At 40.9% G+C, this 24,864-nt stretch overlaps 1 protein-coding gene across 1 annotated transcript in view; it reads right to left on the reverse strand.

The window, feature by feature from the left end:
- Nucleotides 1-24,534, reverse strand: part of RHOJ (ras homolog family member J) — a 57,059-nt gene extending 32,525 nt beyond the window's left edge. Inside the window, exon 1 of the mRNA XM_054400488.1 lies at nt 24,106-24,534. Within this exon, the coding sequence (XP_054256463.1) occupies nt 24,106-24,283 (178 nt within the window). The 5' untranslated portion in view covers nt 24,284-24,534. The remainder of the gene's footprint in view (nt 1-24,105) is intronic.
- Nucleotides 24,535-24,864: the final 330 nt, after the last annotated feature.

Below are 24,864 nucleotides of genomic sequence, written 5' to 3' on the forward strand. Positions count from 1 at the left end.
CAACATATGCATCTAGAAGGGTAATTACAGTCTGGTAAGGAAGGTTAAATGGTACCCTTAAAAGTGAAATGAGTGTACAATGTGGGTATGTGTGTACAGCCCCTCCATAGTGCATTATGCTCTGGTTTTGGACATCCTTCTATAGGGGAGTAATGATACTTTGCACTGAAGCTTTAAGAGCTGTCACCTTGAATATAAAAAGAAAAAAAAATATATATCATGAGCCTTGTCAGATAATTTAAACTAGTGTTTGAAATCAGCCAGCCCAGAATTAAATACTCCTTTGGAATTCAGTCCTGTTAATAAATACCGGCAGCTTCACACTCATCAAGTACCAGTCTGATATGGGCTGATGTCCCTTCTGTGTCTATATAGAAGTCACTTCTCAAGGAGCACATGGCTAGTGTCATCTAGCACCAAATGACAACCAAGGTTTATGGCACTGATTTGAACTCTCAGATCACCAGAGCACAGCTTGCCCTTGTTATGAAGGGGAGCTCATGGGCTACATGTAATGAGGAATCAAGATGATTTCAGCTAATCTTGCTGGCTGGAATACTATCCTGGCTTCAGCCCAGGTGCAAAGGGATGTTGCTTATCTTTTATATATATATATATATATTTATATATATATATATATATATATATATAAACACACATATATATATGGCTGAAGAAACTAGGAGAAAGGAAAATAAAAAGTACTTCAACAAGAAACTTCCAGAAGTACTAAGTGCTGAAGAAAATGAGGACTCATTTTCACTTCAGAAGTGGTGAATCTGGACCATGAGCTGTACACAGCTGTGTGCATACTGCCTCTGGAATACAACAGGGATTCTGGCTGCTGAGAGTAGTGAAGATGAACTTTGCACTGTGTGAAAAGCAGCTAATGCCTCCACAATATACAACTTAATTATGAAAATGGTTCTGTTGTACCCTGCTTTCCATAACTAATAAAAAAGACTGCATTGTCCTTTCCAGGCACAGCCTGAATGCAAAATTCATAAATATAGTCAATATGGCTGCCTTACTGCCAAAAGATTTTTCTCTTGCAGTCCCTGCTTACTAAAATGTTAAGTCCTTTACTGAAATTCCACCTCCAGTGGAACAGCCCTCCATCAGCTCTCCCTGGGAAAACAGAGTGAGTGATGACAGCAAAAGCATTGTGATGATCTTTTCTATGCTTTTGTGCTGATTTTTCAAAATTTTGGCTAAGAGGTCAGTGCCGCTCTGGAAACTCAGTTGTGCTTTTGAATCTCTATTGTGAATTAAAACACAACATCATTTAAAACAGCTAGCAAAATCCAGTCCTTGGACAGCTTGGGAAGGGTCTGATTTAATAATATTTTTTTTAATGATTCTGTGACTCAAGCAGCCATGAGTTATAATACCCATCTGGCCATATATATTTAGATAGAAGCTGTTTTTCATAGAGAAGCTTTGCATGTAATTTTACAAGAAGGGGTGGAAGCTGTTGTAGTTTACTTGTCCTCTCTTCCTTGTCTCTTTAGACTTAAATATGATCTTTTGTTCTTGTTCCTTTGATTAACAACCTTTGATAGAAAGCAAGTATCTCTGATACTGCACTGAGAATGCTCTCAGTGCACAGAATACAGTTCTCTAAAGAGAGTGATGTGAAGCTGGAAGATAACTTCAGGTCATGTCCATGAGGGTCCTTGGAAAATTCCCAACCTGCCAATTCCAGGCAAGTCATTGGAAACAGGAAAATGATAGGCGGTGGGGGAAAAAAGTAGATGGCAGCTAACTCTCAGATGTGTTGTCAGGTAACTTAGGATCTAATACTTTGCACACCTATGACATCTCATGAGGATATGAATGCCTGTTGTATTTCCTCCTAAATATGGTAAAATAGAATCTGCTGTAGCATCTACCATGGATCTGGTCATCTCATTTGGGCTCATTTGTACCAATATCTAACATTCTAAAATTCCTGGGTTTTTAATAGGCACATTTTCACACAGACAGACACAGACACTTACAGAAAGCCTTTCAGGTAGATTTTGTAGGCTTACAACAATCTCTCCTCACATTCATCAGCATCAAGAACAATTTCTTGTGCTCTCTGTCATTATTTGCCTTAGTCACCAAGACACTTGCCATAAGATGGCTATGACCCTTTCTCTGACAGTGAGAATCCCACATTGTTTGAAGAGATCCACCTCCCCCACGTTTGAATTTGATGGAATTGAGCCTGATTTCTATAGTTTGAGGTAGGCAGTGATATATTATAGTTCTGAAATTACTTGGGAGGAGGAGAGAGGAAGAAAATACAACAGCAGAGGGGGAGGATGTAGGCAATACGGCAGACAATGTGGTCTGTTTCCTGCCATCATTTAAGGCTGCTTTGAATTGCTGAGAACACCAAAGTTTTCCAAAGGCAGTGTATAATTGTATGGTTACAATGTAGTGATATGGATAAGGATCACAATTTAAAAGGAAAAAAAAACATTTAATCCTCTCTCTCGTCTTTTTTTTTTTTTTTTTTACTATTACAGCAATTTCATGGATGATAAAGTCATAAAGTATCATTCACTACAGGATTTGGAAGTTACTTGCTTTGTTTTTTTTGGTGTGGGGTGTTTTTTTTTTTTTTCCTTTTATTTTTTTCCTGTTTTGCATCAATCTCTACAGGTTGTTGCTATGTATTTGTTGAGAACTCATTGTCAGGTAATGTAACTGAAGGCACCAAGATAACCCTATATCAAATCCTGATGCATGTGCCAAGCATGAATGCAGCTGCAGTCCCAGGACAAGCAAATGCCAGCTCATGTGACTAAAGCTGTCAGCATCTGGGGCGGGATGCAACCTTTCTTTCAGTGAGTGGCAATCTCTCCATGTAGACATTTTGTAAAGCAAAGTCCTAAATTTCAAGCCTTGTAACTTGCATGTATGTTCCTCAACCCACCAGGTACTAGTAAGATTCCATTTTGAAGAAGCTCTCTTGATTTTGCTTGCCTTGTACTGGGAGGTGCTTGTTTATGTGAGATTTAGGAGAACAAAGGCTAATTAAATCCCACCCTTCCAACAGGAGATATATTTTTCCAACCTTGAAGCAAATTTTCTATGTCTGTATGTTTTGGCTTTTAAACTCAATAACCTGCAGGCATCAACCACGTCAGCAAAGAAATGGAAAGCTCATTATTACACTATTAGAAAGTTTAAAACTTAAAACCAGAGGCAACAGCAAATGGGATATCAAAGATATGCCCTTCTGCTTGAGCCTTTCACTGAATTCAGGCTGGAGGGATGCTGTGAAGGTTATTTTGCTGTGCCTGTGCACTCTCCAACCATCACAGTATATTGTGGGTATGATGGCTTTTTGTGGATATTATTGTAGATTCTTCAACCAGATAAACAGAACACAAAGAGTCAGTATGACTTTTGGAGGTAAAGACTTGATGTTGGGGCATGTGAAAGAGCGTTCACTCCCTGCCCAGTCTTGCTCTGAGCAGTATATCTGCAGTGACTGTGCTACATGAATTTCACAGGGCAGTTCATTCAGCTGTACAACTGGCCCATAGATTACAGTATGCTTTTGGCTAATATATGCTAAATTTTGGGTTGTTGGAAGTAATTTTGACTACTCTGTATATATGATCTCCTTAAAACCTAACGTTCCCTTCTGCCCTGAGCTTCCTACCCTGTTCTTCACTGGTCCATCTGGACTATTACCTCACTGCTCTGTATTATTTTTTCCACGCAACCCCTAACCCTGATGTTTGCAATACTGGAAGCTTTTTTTCCTACAGACCTTATTTTCTAAACCTTCTATTATTTTTGTGACCTTCTGGGACATTGGCTGTTTGGGGAGCGTTCTTTGGAAGGATTATTTGATACAGAGTGAAATAATTCCAGCTTGGCTTTACAGGATATGTGTTTCCACCCTGATATCCTGCCTTTTTAATCCTGCAGTGTCCTTCCCCACAGTCACGCAGGAGCTGTGTGCAGCCCTGGTTTGCACTCACATGAGGAAGGTGCTTTCACAGAGGTTGCAGAGTCGATGGGGAATGAGGTTTCTGGACTAGCGGGGATGCTGCCACCAAAAGCAGAATGCCTCTGACTGCCATCTGTCTGTTTCTATATAAACAAGAGTTTTAAGTCTTTATCTGCACATATATCCTCTGAAGTAAGTCCCCTGTATCCTGCACTGTTGTTTCCTAAGAGGAAAAAAGTCTGCTTGGAACAGATCCTTTGGGGGATTCAAAGTTCCCTTGAGGAATTCAGTCCTGAGCCAAAAGCGTCAGGTGCAACTGATCCCAGTAAAGCTCAGAGCTTAAAGTTGGTCAAGGGAAGTGAAAAGATTTCTGGCTAGAAGCCAAGCCAAGGCAGGCTGGAGGCTTACAGCACTGTCCTGTATGCACTGATTTATTTGATGTTTAAGAGTGACCAAGGTGTGTAGAGGGTGTTTGGAAGCTTTACTTGTTAAACAAAAAGATCAGATATTAAATGTGAGTTTCAGAGGGAAACATACTTTTCAACTGCTGAACTTGGATATAGAGGAGCCTCCAACAAGTCACATGCCTTCTCTATGTTCCAGACAAGTATACTGATGCTATTCTTTAAAAAACAAACCCTAGAAAGCATAGCTAGTTAGTTTGGCTCACAAAGCCCTGCTACAGGGTCTTTGAGTTAAAAACATCATCTGTGCTTAGGATATTTCAACATCATCAACAGCCTGTGCACCTTTGATTTTGAGATGGGGTGGTGGTATTTAAAAATATCTCAGTCCTAGGCAGAGAGGCTGTGGGTCAGGGTGCTGTTTCCCAGGGTTTGTTTCTAATCTTGTGGGTGTCCTTTAGGAATTGCCGTGTGGCTTCCTGAAGTTTCCAGTTTTAGGCCTGATGGGGCCAGTGATATTAGCTGGTGTCTGTGTAGAGGGTACAATGCTGGATTGTTACAAATGAAACTTGCTGGTACCAAACAGTGTAAGGATTTTTCATAATCTTTAAATACCAGGAATTAATGTGCTTTTCACTTCTGCCCTACTAGTGAATGAAACTTAAATCTAATCTGTCAGCCCATGGTACTCTTGGTGGGAAACCCCTGTATAATTTGTGCAAAACCAAAGGAGGAGAATGATTGTTTCCACTCCCTGTAGGTTGACAAACAAATAGGTTTGGATTGCTTTAATGGGCCCTGAGGAGACAGAAGAACAGCATCATTTCATCTGTGCCCGAGTGCTTCAGCACAAACACAACACCGAATTGATGGCAAAATCGTGTGGCAGCAATTACTGCCATGAGAGCTGCGCTGGAAGGAAACACACAAAAAATCATTTAACTGTTTCAGCCACCACTGTAAGTTCATTTGGACATGCTGTAGTTCCAGTACAATTATAAATTTAAAATTAAGCACAGCTAGGGCTGTAGACGAAGAGGAATTGGATGCTGCAACCGATCAGAATGTGCTCCAGAATATACCAGAGCATAATTTACAAAAAGCTGCCTTTTAAATCATATGCCTGCAATCCATTTCTTTCTGCAACAAAATATGGTACTTCCAGCCTACAACATGAAGTGAGTCATAGTATTGCCATTCTGCTCTGAGCACAATTAGAGCATACCTATGATATGAAATGGGAGAAATAGTTGGCCAAGAAGAAAGCTTCAGAGTTTCTTTTCTGTACTGTCAAGACACACTTAATAAATGGAGAGTATCATTTTCATATTGCATAATTCAGACTTTCCTCATTCTGAGGCTCTTTCAGCAAAACAGGCAAATGTGTGCTTATCTTCAGTTAGTGTTTAAGTGCAGGTATCTGTTAACATACTTAGGCGGAAGGCATTTCTAAAGGTTAGGCTTCCTGACATGCATGGTGGCAAGCATATTCTTGCCTGTATGGGGCTAAATGAAATCTTTCAGGTAGATGTGGAGGGTGCTATTTAGTGGTAGAAAGTACATGATTTTGTAATGGTCTGTGGTCCTTCATCCTGTACTTCTGCTATTTCCCTCAGGACAGATTTCAGTGGTCTCCACAATCACTCATGTGTACATGGACTCAGCCAGGCTGTGAGAAACACAAGAGGAGTAAGCAGAAAGCCTGTCTGTCCAGCTGGAAAGACTTTGGGTGAGAGGATGAAATCCCCATCCTGGCCATGACAACAGGCATGTTGCCTCCAGCAGACCGTTTTTCAATCAGTGTGTGTGAACAGACACTGAAGCAAAGAGAGAAGCAGTCACGATGTATATGGCTGGTTGGGAATTATTTTGGCAAAGGAAACCAGGCGTAAATGTTGAACTCTTCCAGGAGAAAAGTAAAACAGGAGCAACCTGTGTACACAGAAAATGGCAGGTGAGTCTGCTTGTGAGTAAAGCTTTGGTTGATGACACAGATGATTTGGCTTTGATTCCTGCCCTGCAGCTGTGTGACTGCCCCAATGTCAATGTTTCCCTCACAATAAAATGTGAGTATTGACACAAGCCTGCTTTTATATAAAATCTGTATTACTGTGCTTATACTAGAGGCTGTCCATGAAACACTAGGTTGAACCTAGTGTTTACTTAACATACCCTACTCCTTGATGTTAAATACTGTTACTATTAACTGCTGTGATGCTTGCTGCCTGCAGGGTTTTAATGATCAAGATCATCTAAAATAACAGTGGTTCTTTTTATGTTTAAGCATTCAATAGTGTGCAATGGATTGTTTAACATTAGGTAGTGTATGCATTATTATGCTGTGCCCATATATGAAGTAGTTTTTTTGACCAAATTGCCCAGAAATCTTTCTTGCTCTTCGTAATGAGAACTCACAGAATTGGAGAGCTGATGAACATCTGAACCCTCCACAGTGTGAAATAATAATGACCAGCTGGTGACATTTCAGTGGGGAAAGCAATGAGCAAATGGCAAAAAGATGAGAATGAAATCTTGTTTGTATTTTACCACTGAGGACCACTAAGAAACTGGTTTGGATTATTTTTAGGAGGATTTCAGAACATAGGAGTTCCTCAAAATTTCTGCCCTTTCAGAACAGCAATATTCCTCTGTTCATATAAGAGATTCAGGCTTTGAGTTTGGGAGCAGATTCTGGAAAACGGATAGATCAACCACTGCTGAGATCTCTGGAGGAATTGAGATGAGAAAACCTTCAGGAAATGTATACCTATACATCTCTTCAAACGCCTTTCCTTCTGTTAAAATGCTAAACTGTTACTGCTGTGTTCATAAAGCAGCTTGGGGTGCCTGGGCAGAGTCTCTCTTGTTTAACAAAGAGATCACTAAGTCAGACACTTTGTGGGATATAGCTGGTCAGTGATGGATTAGGAGCCAGAAAGCCAGTGCTGAAGTCATTCGGGGGCTGGTTATGGAGAAAATATATGTTGTTTGGTAATTAGAAAGAAGTCTGTGGATAAGTTAATTTGATCTTATGTATCATTTCATCTTCACGTGCTTGATATTCCCTTTGTAATTTAACAAGGTGAAACGAGACTTTCGAGAACAGTCCCAAAGTTGTATCCTTTCGAACACTCCTTCAGCCTGTGTGGCCCCCTATGCTTATGGTCACTCACTTAAAAAAAGCTCTTTCCTTACCCAAGCATATGTGGATGATAGTAAACTGCAGTGTTTCTCTAGCAAATATGATTTCCTTCATAAACATTTTTCTCAGGAGTTTTTCCCACCCTTGTTCCTTCAGACATATTGATCTCCATAGGCTTACTTCTTCCTAGTGTAAGATCTGTTTTCTTTTAAGGCAACTACAAGTCTGGGAAATATAAACTCTGGTGTTCCAGGAGGGCAGAGGGAGGTATTTCTGGAAATAGCAAGATGACAAACAAATAGAGAGGAATTCTAGTCTTGGCTACCTTACTATAAACTCAGCACATATATTATTTATGTATGTATGTATGTATGCGTGTATTTATTTATTTATTTATTTTAGAACTGAGTTTTCCCATCTGTTAATGGGTGGATACAAACCCCAGCAGATGCTGAAGAGACATCTGGAGTGTCTCCACTGCACTCCCAATGTCAGTGATCATCACCTAGTTGCCATATATATTTGCTGATGTAAGGGAATTTGTGGGTTTCCCTCCAAATGGGTGATTGTAAAAATTATGATACGTCTAGCATCCTTTCTACAGCTACTAAGAGTCTCTGATACCAAGAATCATGCTTAGTGCTTTTATTTCCATAGCCAAAGGTTTAATGGCTATCTAAATGAGACATTGTATAAACTAATGGGGTGGGTGCGGAGTAATGGGTTTGCAGCCATCCTGCAGAGAAGACATTGATGTCTGAGACATGGCTCTGGAGGAACTGGGAAACTTTTGCAGCTCAGGAAGCTGTATGAGGGGATTTGAATCTCTTGGAAATCAAAAGGAGAGGATTTTCCAGGGAACCAAAAATGCTTGTTTTCAAATTAAATTTCAGTTCTCCAGGTGTACAAGACAGCTTCAAAAAATTTGTACTAAGTTTTCTTAAGACAGAGAGACAGACAGAGAGATATTTTCCATCCTCTCTCATCTGGCCACAGCCCAAAATGCCCAGAGAAGAGAGGAGTCTTACAGCCAGCTACATTCTTTTCTAAGCCAGGAACAACTCTATTGTATGGTGTGAATGCCAGGTTCCTTCTGGGCTTTGCACGTTCTCTCAAGTTGGTGTTTATCTTGCCTGTTCTGCCCTGACTTTCTGGTTCCTGTTACTGTTTTCTCTTATTGTTGCTAGTGAACTCTGGCCCTTACCGGGATTATGGTGGAGCTGCCTTTGTCTGAGGAGATATGTGGGACATTTTCCAATACTGGAGTGCCCCTGCCCCATGCTGAGATGGTATATGTATTACCTGCTGATCAACCTCTTTTTCTTCTGTACATGCTGTTAAAAAACATGGAAAGAAATAAAGCTCATTTACCAGGCCCTGTAATTAACTGGGGTTGCATTACTGAAATGGCATTAGGACTATTGTCTTTGCTTACTAAAAGGAGTCTGTGCAAATGATTTGGAGGAAAATTCCCTGAAGTGGAAACTATAGGCACTTCTCTAACTGGTTATGCAAATTAATATAGCCAACAAAGACATTTGGAAAAAAAATATTCCCAAACATATGGCTTCTTTGTAATTTAATAAGCCCTTCTTTGACAACAATAAATCACACAGTTCTTAATATATTTCTTTGCACCTCCTGCAAATATACAAGGGGAAAATGCATATTTCCTTCTTGAGAAATTGTCTGTTGTGTGCCATAAATATCTTCATTCTGAGTTCTTGGGAGCTTAATGATTTGCACAGAAATACATTAAGGAAATTATTTTCTTCTTTTCCCTTTTTATCCATCTACTTGTTGGTCTTTTATTTTATGTCACACATTCCTTCATTTCGAGCGTTTCCTGACTTAGATTTGCTTTGTCCCAAGCTCTGTGAGTCTTCCAAAACCAGATGAGCCCAGCAATTTTTGTGAGCTTAGCTAATGTTCAAAAGAATTGCCTAAAAATCTGTTATTTCCACTGCTTTCAATATCAAAATATATTTAGCACAATTTCCTTGTACTGAACATCATCAAATTAAAAGCTGTGTATTGCAGCACAAATATTTACAACAAATAGAGGCTATGTCTAATTTTAGGTACCCACACCCACCACACCCTCTGGGAAACGAAACCAGTCTCTTTCAGGTTACACTTACAGCTCTTCTAAGGAGGAAGATACATTAGGCCCCACCCATAGTGCCTTCTCATAACCTCTGATGGCTCTGTTTTCATTCTTGCCTGACAAGTCACAGCAGCAGCACACTAAAATTGGTTGCCCATACGGGAAATCTGAAATTCAGTGGTACTCAGACACTCCATACGTAATTCATACCAAGACAGGATTCTGAGGCTTCTGTTGGGAAGCCCCTGGGAAGGACAGACTGTTTTATCTTCTGGCTTATGGAATGAATCCTTTCTATCAAATAGCAGAGTTTTGGTTTGATAACGTGATAGATAATAGAAATTCAGCTATATGGAGGGGATCCTGAAAGTAACTTGACAGTAAATGATCTTAGAAGCTGAAATACAGGTTGAATTTCAAGTTCAAACTAGCTGAACGTAATCTAATTCCCCAAACCACGATGCTGTCCTTCCTTAACAAGACATGAGCTCCCAGTCAGGTCCTTAAATGTCTATTTCCTCCATAATCTATAAGCAGTATCACTAGAATGTAGCTCCAGACATACCACCCTCCTTGTCCACTGGGCATCATGGCTGAAGTCCTTGTCCAAGTCACTGATTTTGGGGATCACTCACTGAAGCAAGACTGTGTCTGGCAGAGGGAAGAAGTGCTTTGAAAACCTTTGAAAGTACTTGGGCTAACTTCCCTCTTCTAGAGATCAAACCTATGTGGTCTTACTCATTAGAAATGTGGATTTATTAGACAGTAATGGAATGGCAAACGTCATCAGAGAAGAGGAGAAAATAACACTCTGCAGGTAGCCTGCAGGTTAAAGATGCAATGAGTGAGACTAGTTTCAAAGACTGTTTTCTCCTCCCCACAAGTGCTTGCCTGATTCTGCCATTAGGTTTACCAAGGCTTTCAAGGATTTCCAGTGTCACCCTACAACCACTGCTGCAGCTCTTCATATTGAGAATGCCTAAAACCATACCTGAGCTCGTGCAATTTGATGCATTTCTCTTGAAAGTTTTGGTCTTTGTTGCACAAATATTTCTTTTAGAGGAAGTGGGAGTAAGTCTGCCTTTGAATAATAACGATTACAATAACTGTAAAATGGATAATAACAGTAACCAACAAGAACTGGCCAGGGGGATGCCTTGCGACAGCTTCTGAGGTTTTACAATTTATTTTCATTTTTAAATGGAATGAAAACAAAACCTTCAGATATTTTGTTTTCAATTTAGGTCCTTCTTGCTGCACTGTCAGAAATAGCCAGCAGGCTCTGGACCTCAAGAATTTGTCCTTACAAGTATTTAAAAAATGCTTCCATGTTCATGAATCAGCATTTTTTCCTGGTGGGATAGTTCATCAAAAATGCTCTGGTCAGAACTTCTGCTAACCCCCAAAAGTTCAAAATCATGAGTCATATCCCCCAAAACACAGTTGTTACAAATAACTTGTTTTATGGTTTGTGGGTTGCTTCTGGACTGTCTTTTCTTAAATATACCTTTCCCCTCCATCCTCTGAAGATGTACATTTGTTTTCCACCCTCCTCCAACTCTTCTCAGGCATTAATTTTTTTTTTTGTTTCTCACGCAGCTGTTTTGGTTTTTTTAACCTTCCCTAACTTAGATACAAGAAGCAATGTTGAGATAATGCTTTCGTGGTATGCTATGGCAGAGGTTTGCCAGGAAAGAGATGGCTCCGGGATGGCCTCTGGAATGGATAGTGGGGTTGTCGACGACTGTCTCGCAAAGTTTGGTCTGACAATTTGTTGGTTCTCACTCATCTTGGATGGCATTTTCCATCAGTCAGAGCTGACATCTGTCAAAAGGCAAAAACATCTGCTCTCATGCCCTGGCCAGCTGCAGTTCTTGCCAGCTCGGCAGCGCTTGAGGAAATTAGAAGAACCACATGGTAATAATTAACACTCAGTGATTGTGGGGCAAGCTGCTATGTGTGCAATGTCTGCGGTTTGGTTTTGGACTCATCTGGCTTAGAGATGGCTCTGCAGGACCCATATCTAGTTCTGGCCAGCTCCATGTCCCATGCTGCACCCAAGCATGCTTTGGAAAGGCAAACTCTATTCCTCTTTTTCTAGCATTTCAGGTGGTAAGACCTTAGAGAGAAAAGCAACATGGAAAATAATTACTGAGGAAAGGGAATGTGGCTATTCATTCTGAAAGATGGATACAATTACAGAAAGGGGATCAAGACCTACAAGGACTTAATGTGATGGAAGCTATGCAGTACCAGTCAGGTGATCTTTGCATGAATTGTCTCATGCACCTCACCATGACATATTATGAATGTACTCAGTGAGGGAGAAGATACCCTTGTGTTCTCAGGAGTATCCACCTTGCTCGGCATAGTCTCAAAATACTGCTTTGCTTGCAAAATTGTCACAAGATTATTTATTTATTTATTCATCTATCTATCTATCTATCTATCTATCTATCTATCTATCTATTTATTTTTAAGGTCTCTCATGTTTGTGCATTTAAATAGAGGGGAAGAGAAAACCAGTTCGGAGAACCATATGAAGGCAATACAAATTAATCTGTTCCACCATTTTCTTGGCATAAATTTACTCTGTCAAACATTAATTCAGATTGGGACCTTATTTGGAATTCACACTCTGGTGCTTCTTCCTTCCTCGGAAGCATCAGGAGGGGCTTATGGTATTGCTGCAGGCAGCTCTTTACAGGAAAAGAAACCAGTTGGGCAATATACTTCAAATAATGAAAGAATGAATTATTTCACCATTTTAGCAGTTTCCCAGGAGAGACAGTAGAGGGAGAAAATGCACTTAACACTCTAAAATAGTAAAATAACAAGAACCACAGCAACCTCACCTCTCTGGATTTGAATCAAACTGAAAGGTTTAGGTAAATTCGCAGCTGATCTCCAAGTGGCACACTGTATCAGAGAATATTAGTATGCCTGGCAAGGGAAATTCTCCATGTTAATGATATCATGAACTCTCAGCTAATTTGGAGTTCTTCTGTAAGGTCTGGTTTCTGGCAGATTAACTGAATGCTTTTGGAATATGAATTCCTCTTTTAATGTGGAGTTTGTTCCTATTTTCATGGATGGTATTCCTGGAAAATTACTTTCTTAAAGCTGTATTTCAAATATCTTTTTAATGAGACATGTTACTCCCTTGTATTCCTGGAACACACTACGTATTCCAAGCAGTAAGTAGAAGGCAATGAGATGGAAGGAATTGTATGTAATTTTTGAGATTACATACATGGAACAAAGCAAAGCAGTACTATGAAGGTAAAGTGTCTTTCTAAGACCCTAAATAAGAGTATATAAATGCCCTCCTTAGTTTTGTTCTGGCTTTTGCTGAAAATTTTAACAGCAAATTTTCAGAGAGCCAAATATGGGATTAAACAAGAAAGTTGATTCTGCCACTCTGCGTTGGTGAGACCTCACCTGAAGTACTGTGTTAAGCTCTGGGGCCCTTAACAAAAGAAGGGCTCAGACCTGATGGGGTGGGTCCAGAGGAGGGCCACAATAATGATGCGGGGGTTGGAACGTATCTCCTCTCAAGACAGGCTGAGAGAGTTGGGATTGTTCAGCCTAGAAAAGAGAAGGACACCTAATAGCAGCCTTCCAGTCCCTTAAGGGGGCCTAAAAGAATGATGGAGATGGATTGTTTACAAAGGGGTGGCATAGGATGAGGGGCAATGGTTTTAAACTAGAGAAGGGTAGGTTTAGATTGAGCGTTAGAAAGAAGTTCTTTACTATAACGGTGGTAGAACACTTCCCAGGGAGGTGGTGGAGGTCCTGTCCCTGGAGACATTCAAAGTCAGGCTTGACGTGGCTCCAGGCAACCTGATCTAGTTGGAGATGTCCCTGTTTACTGCAGGGCAGTTGAACTAGATGACCTTTAGAGGTCCCTTCCAACTCAGTGCATTCTAAGATTCTATGTTCCTATGATTCTCAACTACCCTTCATGTTTTGATGCAGTTGAAAAGGTATATTTGCAGTTATAACTAAACAAAAATGAACACTAAACAGAGGTTGTCTGTAATCTGAATGCAGATAGTGATGTTTATGTGCCCATATGGAGTCATTTGAGGAATAGTATCCTACAACCTGACCTGTCAATAGTAGTGCTTTTGTCCAAGCTTGAATACTCAGCACAAAGTCCTGGGTATTACTTCTACAAGCCTTTGCTTGATAATATATAGCATAAAATAGATGGCCTCAAGAGGCTTTTTAAATGTGAGTTTGTTCTAGATCTAAGATTCCCTGGTGGAAATGTTTCGCCTTTTAAATGAAAAATCAGGTCTCTGCATTTCTACTGCTCATGGACAGGGTCACTGGAAATTTTCCCCCCAAATTAGAAAAAGACATTGATTCTGTGCCAAGATATTGGAGGAAAACATGCTGAGGTAAACTAACCAGTTCTGAAATGGAGGTGGGGAGATGGCTCAGAAGCCAAGTGTGTCTGTGACAGGGATGGTCTGGCCTTTGAGGATGGGGCTGCTTGCAGCAGCTGGATTGCTGCCTGCTCTGGAGCTGGAGCATGAGACAGTTTGTGAACTTAAAACACACTTTCCAGCTTTATGGGATTTTCCTTATGGTCTGTTCTCAGCAAAGCAGCATTATTATTGTAAATAGATGCTCTTTTTGTCCCGTCTCCCAGGGGATAAAATTACTGTTGTGTTTGAACATGTATGTTTTCCCACTCATTGCTGAAGCTGTTCTATTTCTTGAAGTCTGCAGAGAGCCAAGCATTAGGAGATACTGTTAATATCATTACTTCAAAGTTATAGCTGGATGTCTCTGCCAGAGAGTCTTTAATATGAGACGTGGCCTCTGTCCCCCTAGAATTGCAGGGGTTGGAAAGTAGTTTTAGTGAGACATCTCAAACACCATCTTGCACTGGACAGAAAGGTCCAGCCCCTCTGTACAGATTTCTTTAACTCTTTCAGATGCTTCAGTGCTGGCTCCTGTGCTTATCACTTGGGCTGCTATTTCCATGATGCAATTGCATCCTGTCCTGAACCCGGAGTGAGGATCCTAGTACAGTGCTGTGTAGCTCTTTCCCTCCAACTCCCAAGCCATCACCTTCCTGACAGTGCCACTCACTCTTCCTGGGAATATTTTTACAGCTGTCCACCTTCCTCCTTTGGGAGTCTTTTTTCCCATTTTTTTTTTCTTAGTGTTTCTTCTGTCAGTGAATAATTTTTCCAGCCTCCTCTTCCCCTGGGGGATAGTTGGTGTATTTCATGTTTATGGATTCATTGCTGTGCCAGTCCTGGAGTCAGAAAGGCAACCCTGGGGCATGCCCTGCTGCTGGATTTGCTGGTGCACTCAAGCCACACTAAATCTGGAGAGCTGTGCTAGCTGAAATACCAAGCTCTCATGGTCTTTCATACTTTCACCTTCCCTGGGATTGCAAATACACCACGTTAGCTGGGGATGTCACTTTCCAGCAAGTACCACAGAGTGCAGAAGTCACTCTGTTCCCTAGGACCCTTCTGAGCCATCTTGACTACTATCATATGATGACTTTCCATGTCCACAGTGATAGCTGTTTAAGAAAAGGGCTTTGGTCTTCATCATAAATCTATTAATATGTATGGTGCAGAACAAATATTAAGGAAAAGCCATCATTGCACAATGAGTTCTGCATCTGTTCTAGCTAAAGCTGGTAGCAACCATGTGGTTGGATAGCATCATTGGGTTCTCTATCATGATATTCTCACCTGGCTGAGACATGATGGATGGTGTATGGGATTGCAATGAAGTGTAATGATTCATTCTCAGATCTGGGAGAGCTTTTCTGTCCACCTGGATTCATGGGAAAGTTATTGCCTTATGAATGGTGCATGAGCATTTTAGCACATGTGGGAGTTGCATGTAAGGTCTAGTCCCTGCATTCAGCCAAGGGTGGTGGTAGTACAAGTGGTAGCTTGTCTTGGGTGAGAGATTTTTGACTTTGAATGTGAGTAATGCTTGGTAATGAATAACATAAATCAACTTTTCTACTTTTTTAAAAAAATTGTTCATTATTAGGCATTATTTTAAAACACATTTTTCCCTAATCTTATATGGGGGGAAAAAAAGAGACATAAATATCCACTCTTAAATTCAGTCTATTCATACATTCAGTACCTCTTGGGATAAAACTTGAGGTGACAATTCATAAAGATTTCCTTCTCCAGTAACTTATTCCCTGGAAGATCCATAGCTTGGGATACAAGAACTATATATCAGACAGAAGACTGGTGAGTGGTCATTTTTAAAAGCAGACTAGCAATATAGTAACTTGGATTTTTTTCATTGCAAAGATAAATAATAATTTGACAGGAGATGTCATTACTGTTTAATTACTTTGTCTGAACAGAACAATTGAAGGAAATAGGTTTGCTCTTCCTCATCCCTTGCCATTTCCATGATGTCACTCAGTTTGGCCATAACAAATGGAAAGTTAGGACATAGGAAAGGTACTGCCTTCAGGGCAAAACATACATGCATGGTGGCAACGGTGTGGAGCCATAGTACAGACACCAAGATATCAAGGTTTATCAAGAGAATAGAAAACTTGAAGGAAGTTTTAGTGCAGGCAATTTACATCTTCTTAATCAGTAACTAAACCACTGTAATGGTGACTTAGTAAACACACTGCCATGTCCTGGAGAAACAAGGAAGTTTGCACGTCTAAGAATTTGGTTGCTTAGATGTCTTTACTGAGTTTTTGGGTGTGTTTCCTGCATGTGGAGCATCTGATGTCGAAAAGTGTTTGCCTGGCTGTAAATATGTCAGCAACACCTGTATGTTGTTTTGGCTGGTGGATGGCTGGCCACATGTACTGAGTCAATTATCGATTTTAAGATAGTAGATATGACTTAGTTCAGGCTGTAGAAATTGTCATTCAAGAGCCAGAGTCCATAGTTTCAGTTTTGGTTTCTTCAGCTGATGTCACCTCCTGCATTGTTATGCTGATTAGAAGGGGAGGGAAAAACTAAGACTGACTGATTTGGAGCAGTGGAGAAGAAAAGGGTCATTTTCTCATTGATTCCACTGTTAACTCTTTTTGTGCTCCAGACAATCCTGCCCTGTCTTTTTGCAGCACTCCATTGCTACATAAGCAACATTTCAAAATCTATCTGCCTGTCCATATACCAGAAAAACCATTCCCCAAAGTCCCTTTCTACAGCACTGAGTGCAAGAGTGCTGGACTGCACCAAACTCACATCACAGATTCACAGAATGGTAGGTGCTGCAAGGGACCTCTGGAGATTGTTTAGTCCAAGTCCCCTGCTAAAGCAGATTCACCTACAGCAGGTTACACAGGATCACATTCAGGCAGATTTTGAATATCTCCAGAGAAGGAGACTCCACAACCTCATCTCTGATGCAGCAGTGAGCAGATTTAAGATAATTTGCCATTCATCAGACCCAATTTAGGTCTTACATTGGCCTCTAATAGAACATGTTGTTTGCTTACATTTTGTTATCTCTTGCAGAATTCTTGTTTATTAGCTTATGATAGCACTCAGTCTCACTAATATCTGGTCTAAAGTCCCTTTTGCAGTCCTTGTTAAAATCTGGTCCCCAGTAACTTCTGTACAGTGGTAAGTTCCTTGGGTTAATCACATACCATACAGAGTTATTTTTAAGTCATTTGACTGTCTCATCTTTTCAACCTACTCCCTCAGGACTGTGGTTGACCTTAAAACCCCTCCATCATTCTACAGCTAAACCACCAACACACATTCAAATAGTCTATCTTCTCGCTTAGTAGACTTTGTGTTTCCTACTGCTCTTCAAACACCACATAGCCAATACAAAAGAGTAGATGGAAGGGCTTAGGTGCAGTTTAGAGTGGATAATTCTGGATACAGAATATGGCTGCTTTTTCTACTCCTCCAATTCTTCCTGATGTGCATTGTAGTTTGCTTGCTCTCTACATCTAGTTTTTAGGTTGTAAATGTTATTCATGGTGCAGCATTGTCTCCTGCTGTGCTTGATGCACAAGGACATCCATTGACTACTGATACTGGATGAAGAAATCAGTTCTCTGAATCAGGCTGTAGTAGCTTCTGAGCTGTCAACTGAGTCCTGGGTAATCACCAAGATGCTGGTAAGTGTGGCAGGGATTGGTGCAGAGCTCCTTTGTGTCTCTTTGTAGCATAAAGCTATTGTCAGTGTAAAATCAAACCAGGAATGGCAACAGTACAAGGAGAACCTGTATAACAGAGCCAGAGGCAAAGGTAGGAAGCATCTCGGGTGCTGCAGGCTCCTTCATAGCCACAGCTGCATTTCAGAAGTGCCAGGGAACAACAGGGACTTTGTCACCACAGTACTCAGTGTTGCAGCAGAAACCATCTGCCCTGAGTATATGGGTTCACAGGGCATGAACACACTTCTGCCTCCATGGGGTTCAGGTGGCTTGTGCACCCACAGGACAATACAGGGATGTGTGTGAGGAAGAGAGATAGGAGAGAGAGTTATTTCAAGTTTTTGCATACTGTAAAACACCTTCATAAGGAAAAGATCATAAGATGTTTCGAGGTGTATAAAGTACCTGTTTCATCTGAATGTGGAGCAACCAATTGGAAGCCTAAGGGTTAATGGTTCTATAACACTTATCTTCAGAAAAGCTATTCATGAAAGCCTTTGAATTGCACTGATGGGTTTCTATTATGTCATACCTTGAATGTTTTATTGAGATCCCTGGTTTATTCTGGATGATACCAGGAAAATTGGCAGAGAAGTCCTTCTAGCTCTTCAGAAACGAAATGAACATCTCTGTTCTGTGGCTGCTAGTCTAAAAATCCAGATCTTAAGAGAGTCAATGTTTTCTTGTCTCAAGGGTAAAGGTCAAATCTGTAAGATCAAAACTGGATGAACATTAAAAGGAAAAAAACCCCACAACCTCAAAAAAACAACACTGCAAACATCCATGCAAATAAACATCACAGCTCTCTTTCAGTGCTATTTATAGCTTTTTCAGTTTAATGACTCCAAAGGCTGCATGAAGGGTTTCTCTAATGTGCTACCAAGAGTGTTTATAGGAGACAACTGTCTCAAGAATGTGGCAGCCTGAAGACTCCCACAGCAGCACCCATACTGAAATTGAAGATCTCCTTGGGCAGTCTCTTCCTGTCTAATGAAGTTAGGGATGGTATGGGATTTAAGTCACTGCTTACACACTATGGCAAGCAGAGATGGGTTGAAAGCAGTGGGCATTAGCAGTCAGTGAAAAATAATTACCGTATCAAAATTGTGGACATGTGCTCTTGTGGGACTGTAGCTGGAGATACTTGGGATGTTGTGGTTCTCATCTGGTTTTTACTATATCTTGGGAGGCAGAGCTGCTCTGTGCACGGCCTGTCAATAGCGTCAGGGTGGTCCCAGACTCTTTTGAGTACTCCTGCCTACCCCAGGACTGAGCGTGATCAGCCATGGGCTGCCCCATGACCAGTGACAGTCCACTGTCCAACCGCTTTCTTTTGTGGGAGGACAAGAGGAACAGGGATTTGAGTCAGTGCTGTGACATAAGGGCAAGATCTAATAGGTTTATGGAATTGCACAGGTACAAGCTGACTGCTCTGTGAAGAGCAGTGGTACTGCTCCTATGCTAACAAAAATATCAGAGCAGAAGACTCTCCCTTCCTGCATGAGTTGCCTGGCCAGCAAGGTTGGGGTCACTGCTCTGCTAGACCAGTCAGCACTCCAGTCCACTTCAGTGCAAAATCAGACAGATTACCTTGAATCATTACTAAAGAGAAAAAAATGTGTCTTCTAACAGTAATTCCTGACTGTCTCCTTCTATATTGCTTTTAATTTACAGAGCTTCAGTCATGGCTGAACTATTCTGTATGCTATTCATTAGCTGATCACATGCCACTGTTAATTTTTTTCAAATGGATTCACTATTTATAAATATTCACCAGTTTGTGCCGACACATGAAGGGAGGGAAGTGCATATTTGTGCCATCTACTTTATGTCTTTAGTGCAGATGCTTTGCAGTTCTCCTTTGGAAGGCTCGGCTTCATTCATTTACCAAAGATGTAGCTTTGGCTCCTAAAGCTATATGTATTACATTCTTCTATGTGCTATGCCTGGACTAGACAGTTTATGACTTGCCACCATCTTCTTCATAGAATTCAACTATCTAATGAGTCTATTCACCTTTATCTGCACAGTGGGTCAAGTTAGTTGCGTGGCGTTGGTACTACTCCTCAGTCACTGAAGGTTTTTTACATTAAAAAAGCATCCACTTCAAGAATGGACTAGACTAGATTAGAATAGAATAGAAAAGGATAGTTCTATATGGAAGCGACCTACAGTGATTATCTAATCCAACTACTTCAGGACTGACCAAAAGTTAAAGCATATTATTAAGGGCATTGTCCAAATATCTTTTACACTTTGACAAGCACAGGAGGTCAACCACCTCAGTAGGAAGCCTGAGTAGAAATTTTAAGGAAAATAAATTTTACACTAAAGATTGCTGGTTTTTTTTTTTTAAGGTTCATGAATAACAAATGACATACCTCCCTTCTGTATTTCACAGAGCAAGTCAGTTAGTTTTGGTACTATCAAATCAATTCTGCTAGCAATTGAATTGAGTTTTTTTTGTTGGTACAGCCTCATCCCTAATTAAATATTTATAACCTCATATAGCTAGACACAATATGAGTCACCCTGGCTGAGAGTTTTGCTCATGGAAGATCAGCATTTGATGTTCAAAAGACGGAATGGAACCAGCCTGTTAAAGCATCTACTCACTATCTAAACAGTCTCTATTGTTACAGTTATTGCCAGTAATATCCTGTTTGTCACTGGAATTGCACTTTGTTTTGTCTGCCCTTGAAACAGCCATTTACCTTGTGGCTAAACCATTTCAGTGTGGGACCTGGAAATTCACCAAAGGTAAGGAAACCTACTCAGGACTCTGGCCTCCAGCAAAAACTCTTGAAAATGCCTTAAGAAATAACCAGACATGTAAACTTCCATGCATCTGACAAAAGAAACCATTTTTGGATCCAAACAAAAAATTTGCCTTCCCCATCTCTCTGTCGTTGCCTCTGACCCTATTCTACATCCATCATATCTCAGTCCTGGCAATGAGCCCTGAACAGATTCATTTTTGTGGACTGTGGGTGAAATCTGTGGGAGAATATTACTATTGTGGAGCTAATAACTGGTTTGGACTTTTTTACAGTGCAGCTGCACACACGGTGAAACACCAATAGCCTTTTGTCCCAGGCATTGCTGTATCAGAGTTGTAACGGGTGAGTTATCTGCAGGAAGCCTGTTCCTTCCCTGGTTGAAATCCATCTACTGCTTTTGATTTTTGTAGAGGCAGGTTGGTCCCAAATGTTACAAAGTGGTTTCAAGCCCTTTCATGTGAAAGCACTGAATAAGTACTGTAGGGGTCTAAAACCACTAGAGCTCAGCCTGTTGAAATGATGGTTGCTTCCTCTTGGCCATCCTTGTCATTAGGTTCACCTGCTTCATCTGTGCCATGAAAAACTGTCCAGGGAAGTGACTAAAAAGATGCCATGCAGCAGACATAGCAGACATAGATGGTGTGTGGGGCCATGAATGGTTAATGCCTTGGCCACAGCAATGGTGCATCTGGAGCTTTTCCCAATGCTGAGCTGGATAGCATCACTGTCTCCTGAGTTGCTGGAGTCGTGGCAGTGAGAAACTGCTATGAGATCACCACTCTGCTTCCACACACACCCCCTTCCCTTTTTCCATTAGAAAGAAGGAAATTGGTAAATATCCTGGGACTTGCAACCAGGTTGTGACCGCTGAGGCAAATGAAAGTGCTTGCCACTGCTGGTAACAATGCCTGGGTGAAGAACCTTCCATGGAAAGTGCAGCTCTGCAAAAATCTGCAGCAATTAATTGCTTTTGAGCATTTCCAGCACAGAAGAGCTGGATCAAATAGTTTCAGCTTGTTTGGGAAAGTTGAAATGGTTGGTTTTGGCAAGGGCAAGGGCCAGGGGTAAACAAACCAGTTTCCTGGGGTAAAATCAAATGAAAGTTTGAATTTTGAACCCGGTAGGATCTACCCACGTGTGAAGCCTCCTTGTATGCCACAGTGCCTGTGGTGTCACCATGCCTGTGGTACTGCTGTGTCCATGGTACTGCCATGCTACCTCTTCTGTTGACCATGGACTGGCATGAAGATAGATGTGGCAGGGACTGTTGCAACACAATATCCTAAAGGTAAGGCAAGCCCCAAGTGAGCTTTTTCCTCTCTCAATACCCACAGTATTTAAAACAGGTTACGTTATACTTTGTGCCATGTAATAATTTTGTTTTATGAGTAGGATTTTTTTCAACACTCATTTCCACTGCTCAATTCTGTGTATAGTTTTATAGCAGAAGTGTTTTAATAAATTATGGGATTTCTCAAAAAACAGAAATTCCATTTTTGATCATTTTTTGTTTTAACTACTGCTGCTAGACAGAGTTTATCTCAGAATAGCATGTTAATATATGGGGCTATTTTTTCCCCCTTATCTTTCTGAACTTTCTCATTGAAAACATTCTTAGTTTATATTTCTGTGCTATAGTAGTTAAGAAGGCAAATAAGAATAGCTGGAGATATTTTAGGGGTCTAAATCTTCAAACCCTGAGAATGTAGACTGATTTAAAAGTGCATGCATACTGCTTTTACCTGGCACCCTGAGGAAATAAGGATTAAACAGTGACATTTCATATTCCCATCCTCTCAACCTTCCTCTCTCTCAGTAACTTTTGAACGCACTGGCAATTTCTACCACTTTTGGCAGAGAGGAAACAAAACGAATGCAAGACCCTGCAAATCATCTGTGGCTGGGTAAGGAAAAGAAACTCAGAGTGGTGCCCTCACTGAGTACCAGCCTGCCTAGCTGTCATCAGCTCTCACATGTGTACATACACACGTGCCCCTATGCCAGCAAAACCACCCAGCACACAGGACAATGCATACATACTCTAGTACCAGCTATTGTGTAGGCTTTTCTGTATGCAGCGGCACTCATAGAGCACGGGAGAGAGCGAAGGGCAATGGGTGTTGGGACCCAGTGTATTGCTTGGGAGAGAGACTGTCAAGACAAGCAGATCTCAGCTTATCATGGGAAGGTGGGTGCTGTTGCAATATAAGACAAAAATTCACACAGCCAGGCTTCCTTAGGGTTTTTGGCCCATGCAGCTACTTATTTCCACTATGCAATGTTCTTATATCTTGTCTGGGCAAAGGGTTTTTTTAATTCTAAACTGGTCATTTAATGTGTCTGGTGGGAATAGCAGAGGAAAGAGAGAGTTGCTTGCGTTCAAAGTGGCACTGCCCACTCGTGGAGGAAAAGTTCCTCACAATTCCATGGATCAGAATCTGCAATTACACAGCCTTCTAGTCTGGCCCGTTCATCTGCTAAACCTGACATGAAGCCAGAATGAAAACAGAGATTTTCCCATTACAGAATACCAAATCTATGATAAGCCACGCCATGAAAATTCAGTTTTTAAGGAGGTGGGGATAGAATAAGGGAAACTGCAACTGCTGCTACAAGATAAGCAATAAGTTTTGCAGTGCTTCTAGAATCTGTTTTTCAGGGACCTTATAAACAACAACAACAGTAAACCAAAGAAACACTGAGAGAAGAAAAACATCAGAGTCTGGAAGAGGAAAATTTAAGCAGAAGCTTGAGCAGCATTTTTAGTCTATCACAACAGCTCTGCAACTTTGGATACAGCTAGGTAAAAGAAGTGATTGCTACAGAAAGAGGCCTGTGAATATTGTGCTTAATCTGTGGGTCTGCTCTATAGAGTAATGCAGTGAATATCATCAAAGATCTTACTTACGTTCATATTTTTTCTTATATTACAAATTCCCTCACTATAAAGTACTCAAACCATTCACCACTTCTGCATTCCCTTTCATTAAGTTACAGTATTCAAATGTATTTTTAGATGGAGTAAGAAATGTCTCTGAAAGGGAAGTTATATTCTGATAGTAGTGAAAGAGACTATGCTGGTTTTCTCAGAGATTACTCCTTAAATAGGATATAAGTAAGTGATGCATCCTTTGCCATGAGGCACAATATCACAGAAAGCCTATATTTTTATGTGCATACTGTTTATCACAACTGCTCTCTGTGAGGTTCAGAACTTCAGAATTTAAAAAACAAAGAAAGAATATAGATCAGTGGAGGCTAAATTACATTTATTGTCTGAAAAATCCAGTGAGTTTAATTGCATCACAAACACTGTTTATTTGCAAAACCAAAAGTAAAAATTGAAAGCAAACAAATAAATTCCTTGAATAAATCTTTCATTGCCCCAGTTGTATGAGCTGCCATCTAAGCTGCCTGGCTACCATCCAAGCCTGAATCACGTTCCTGGATAAGAAGTAACCCATGCATCCCCTTTGAACCGTCCTCTCCTCTCCTCTCCTTGAACTTCCTTTATGTCCCACCTGGCTCTCCTACAGCTCTCAATTAGATTTCTTTTAAAACACTTTCTTACCTGCATAGTGGTCAAACACAGTGGGGACATACTCCTCTGGGAAGGCATCGTTGGCATAACTCATCAGCAAACAGGTTTTCCCAACTGCACCATCCCCAACCACCACGCACTTTAACATCTTCTTCGCGTTACTGCTGCTCCCGTCAGTGCAGTTGTCATCTTCTTTCTTGCAGTTCATTCTTGCTGCTGCTGCCGCCGCCGCTGCTGCGTTTGCTGCTCCCAGGATTTCCAAGTGCACATGAAGGAAAAATGAAGTGCGATTGTGTTGACTTTTCCTGAGTTGGGGAAGGGGGGGGAGGCAGCAAATCTCAAACTCAGGAAATCATACTAACGTTTCCAGGCTGTCACAGCCGCTTCTAACAATTACCAGATCAGTCAAGAGAATCATTGAGGTGAATAAATTAAATATACAGAGAGGAGTATCATAAAAAAGCAATCTGTCCTTTCTCCTTCGTCCTAGTCAGGAAATCTTCATCCTGCCCCAGAGTTCGCAGTATTTACTGTGACTTAAAAATTATCAGCAGGCTGTGGCTTTGATTCACGTCTCCCTTCCTCCAACTTGGCTGTAGGAATCAGGGATTCCTGTTAAATCCACTCCATTTTCCATTTCATTTCTAACATGGAGGAGAGCCTGGAGGTTTTTAATGGAGTTTTTCCTTTCTTTCTCCAGCTTGCTGTGTGTCAGGAAATCATGGGTTTCCTGCTGAATTCCATATTAGGATCAGTGGGCTTGTGAAGGGCTGCAAACAATGGGAGCTC

Source organism: Indicator indicator, chromosome 4 (genome assembly GCF_027791375.1).
Source record: "Indicator indicator isolate 239-I01 chromosome 4, UM_Iind_1.1, whole genome shotgun sequence".
NCBI classification, from domain to species: Eukaryota; Metazoa; Chordata; class Aves; order Piciformes; family Indicatoridae; genus Indicator; species Indicator indicator.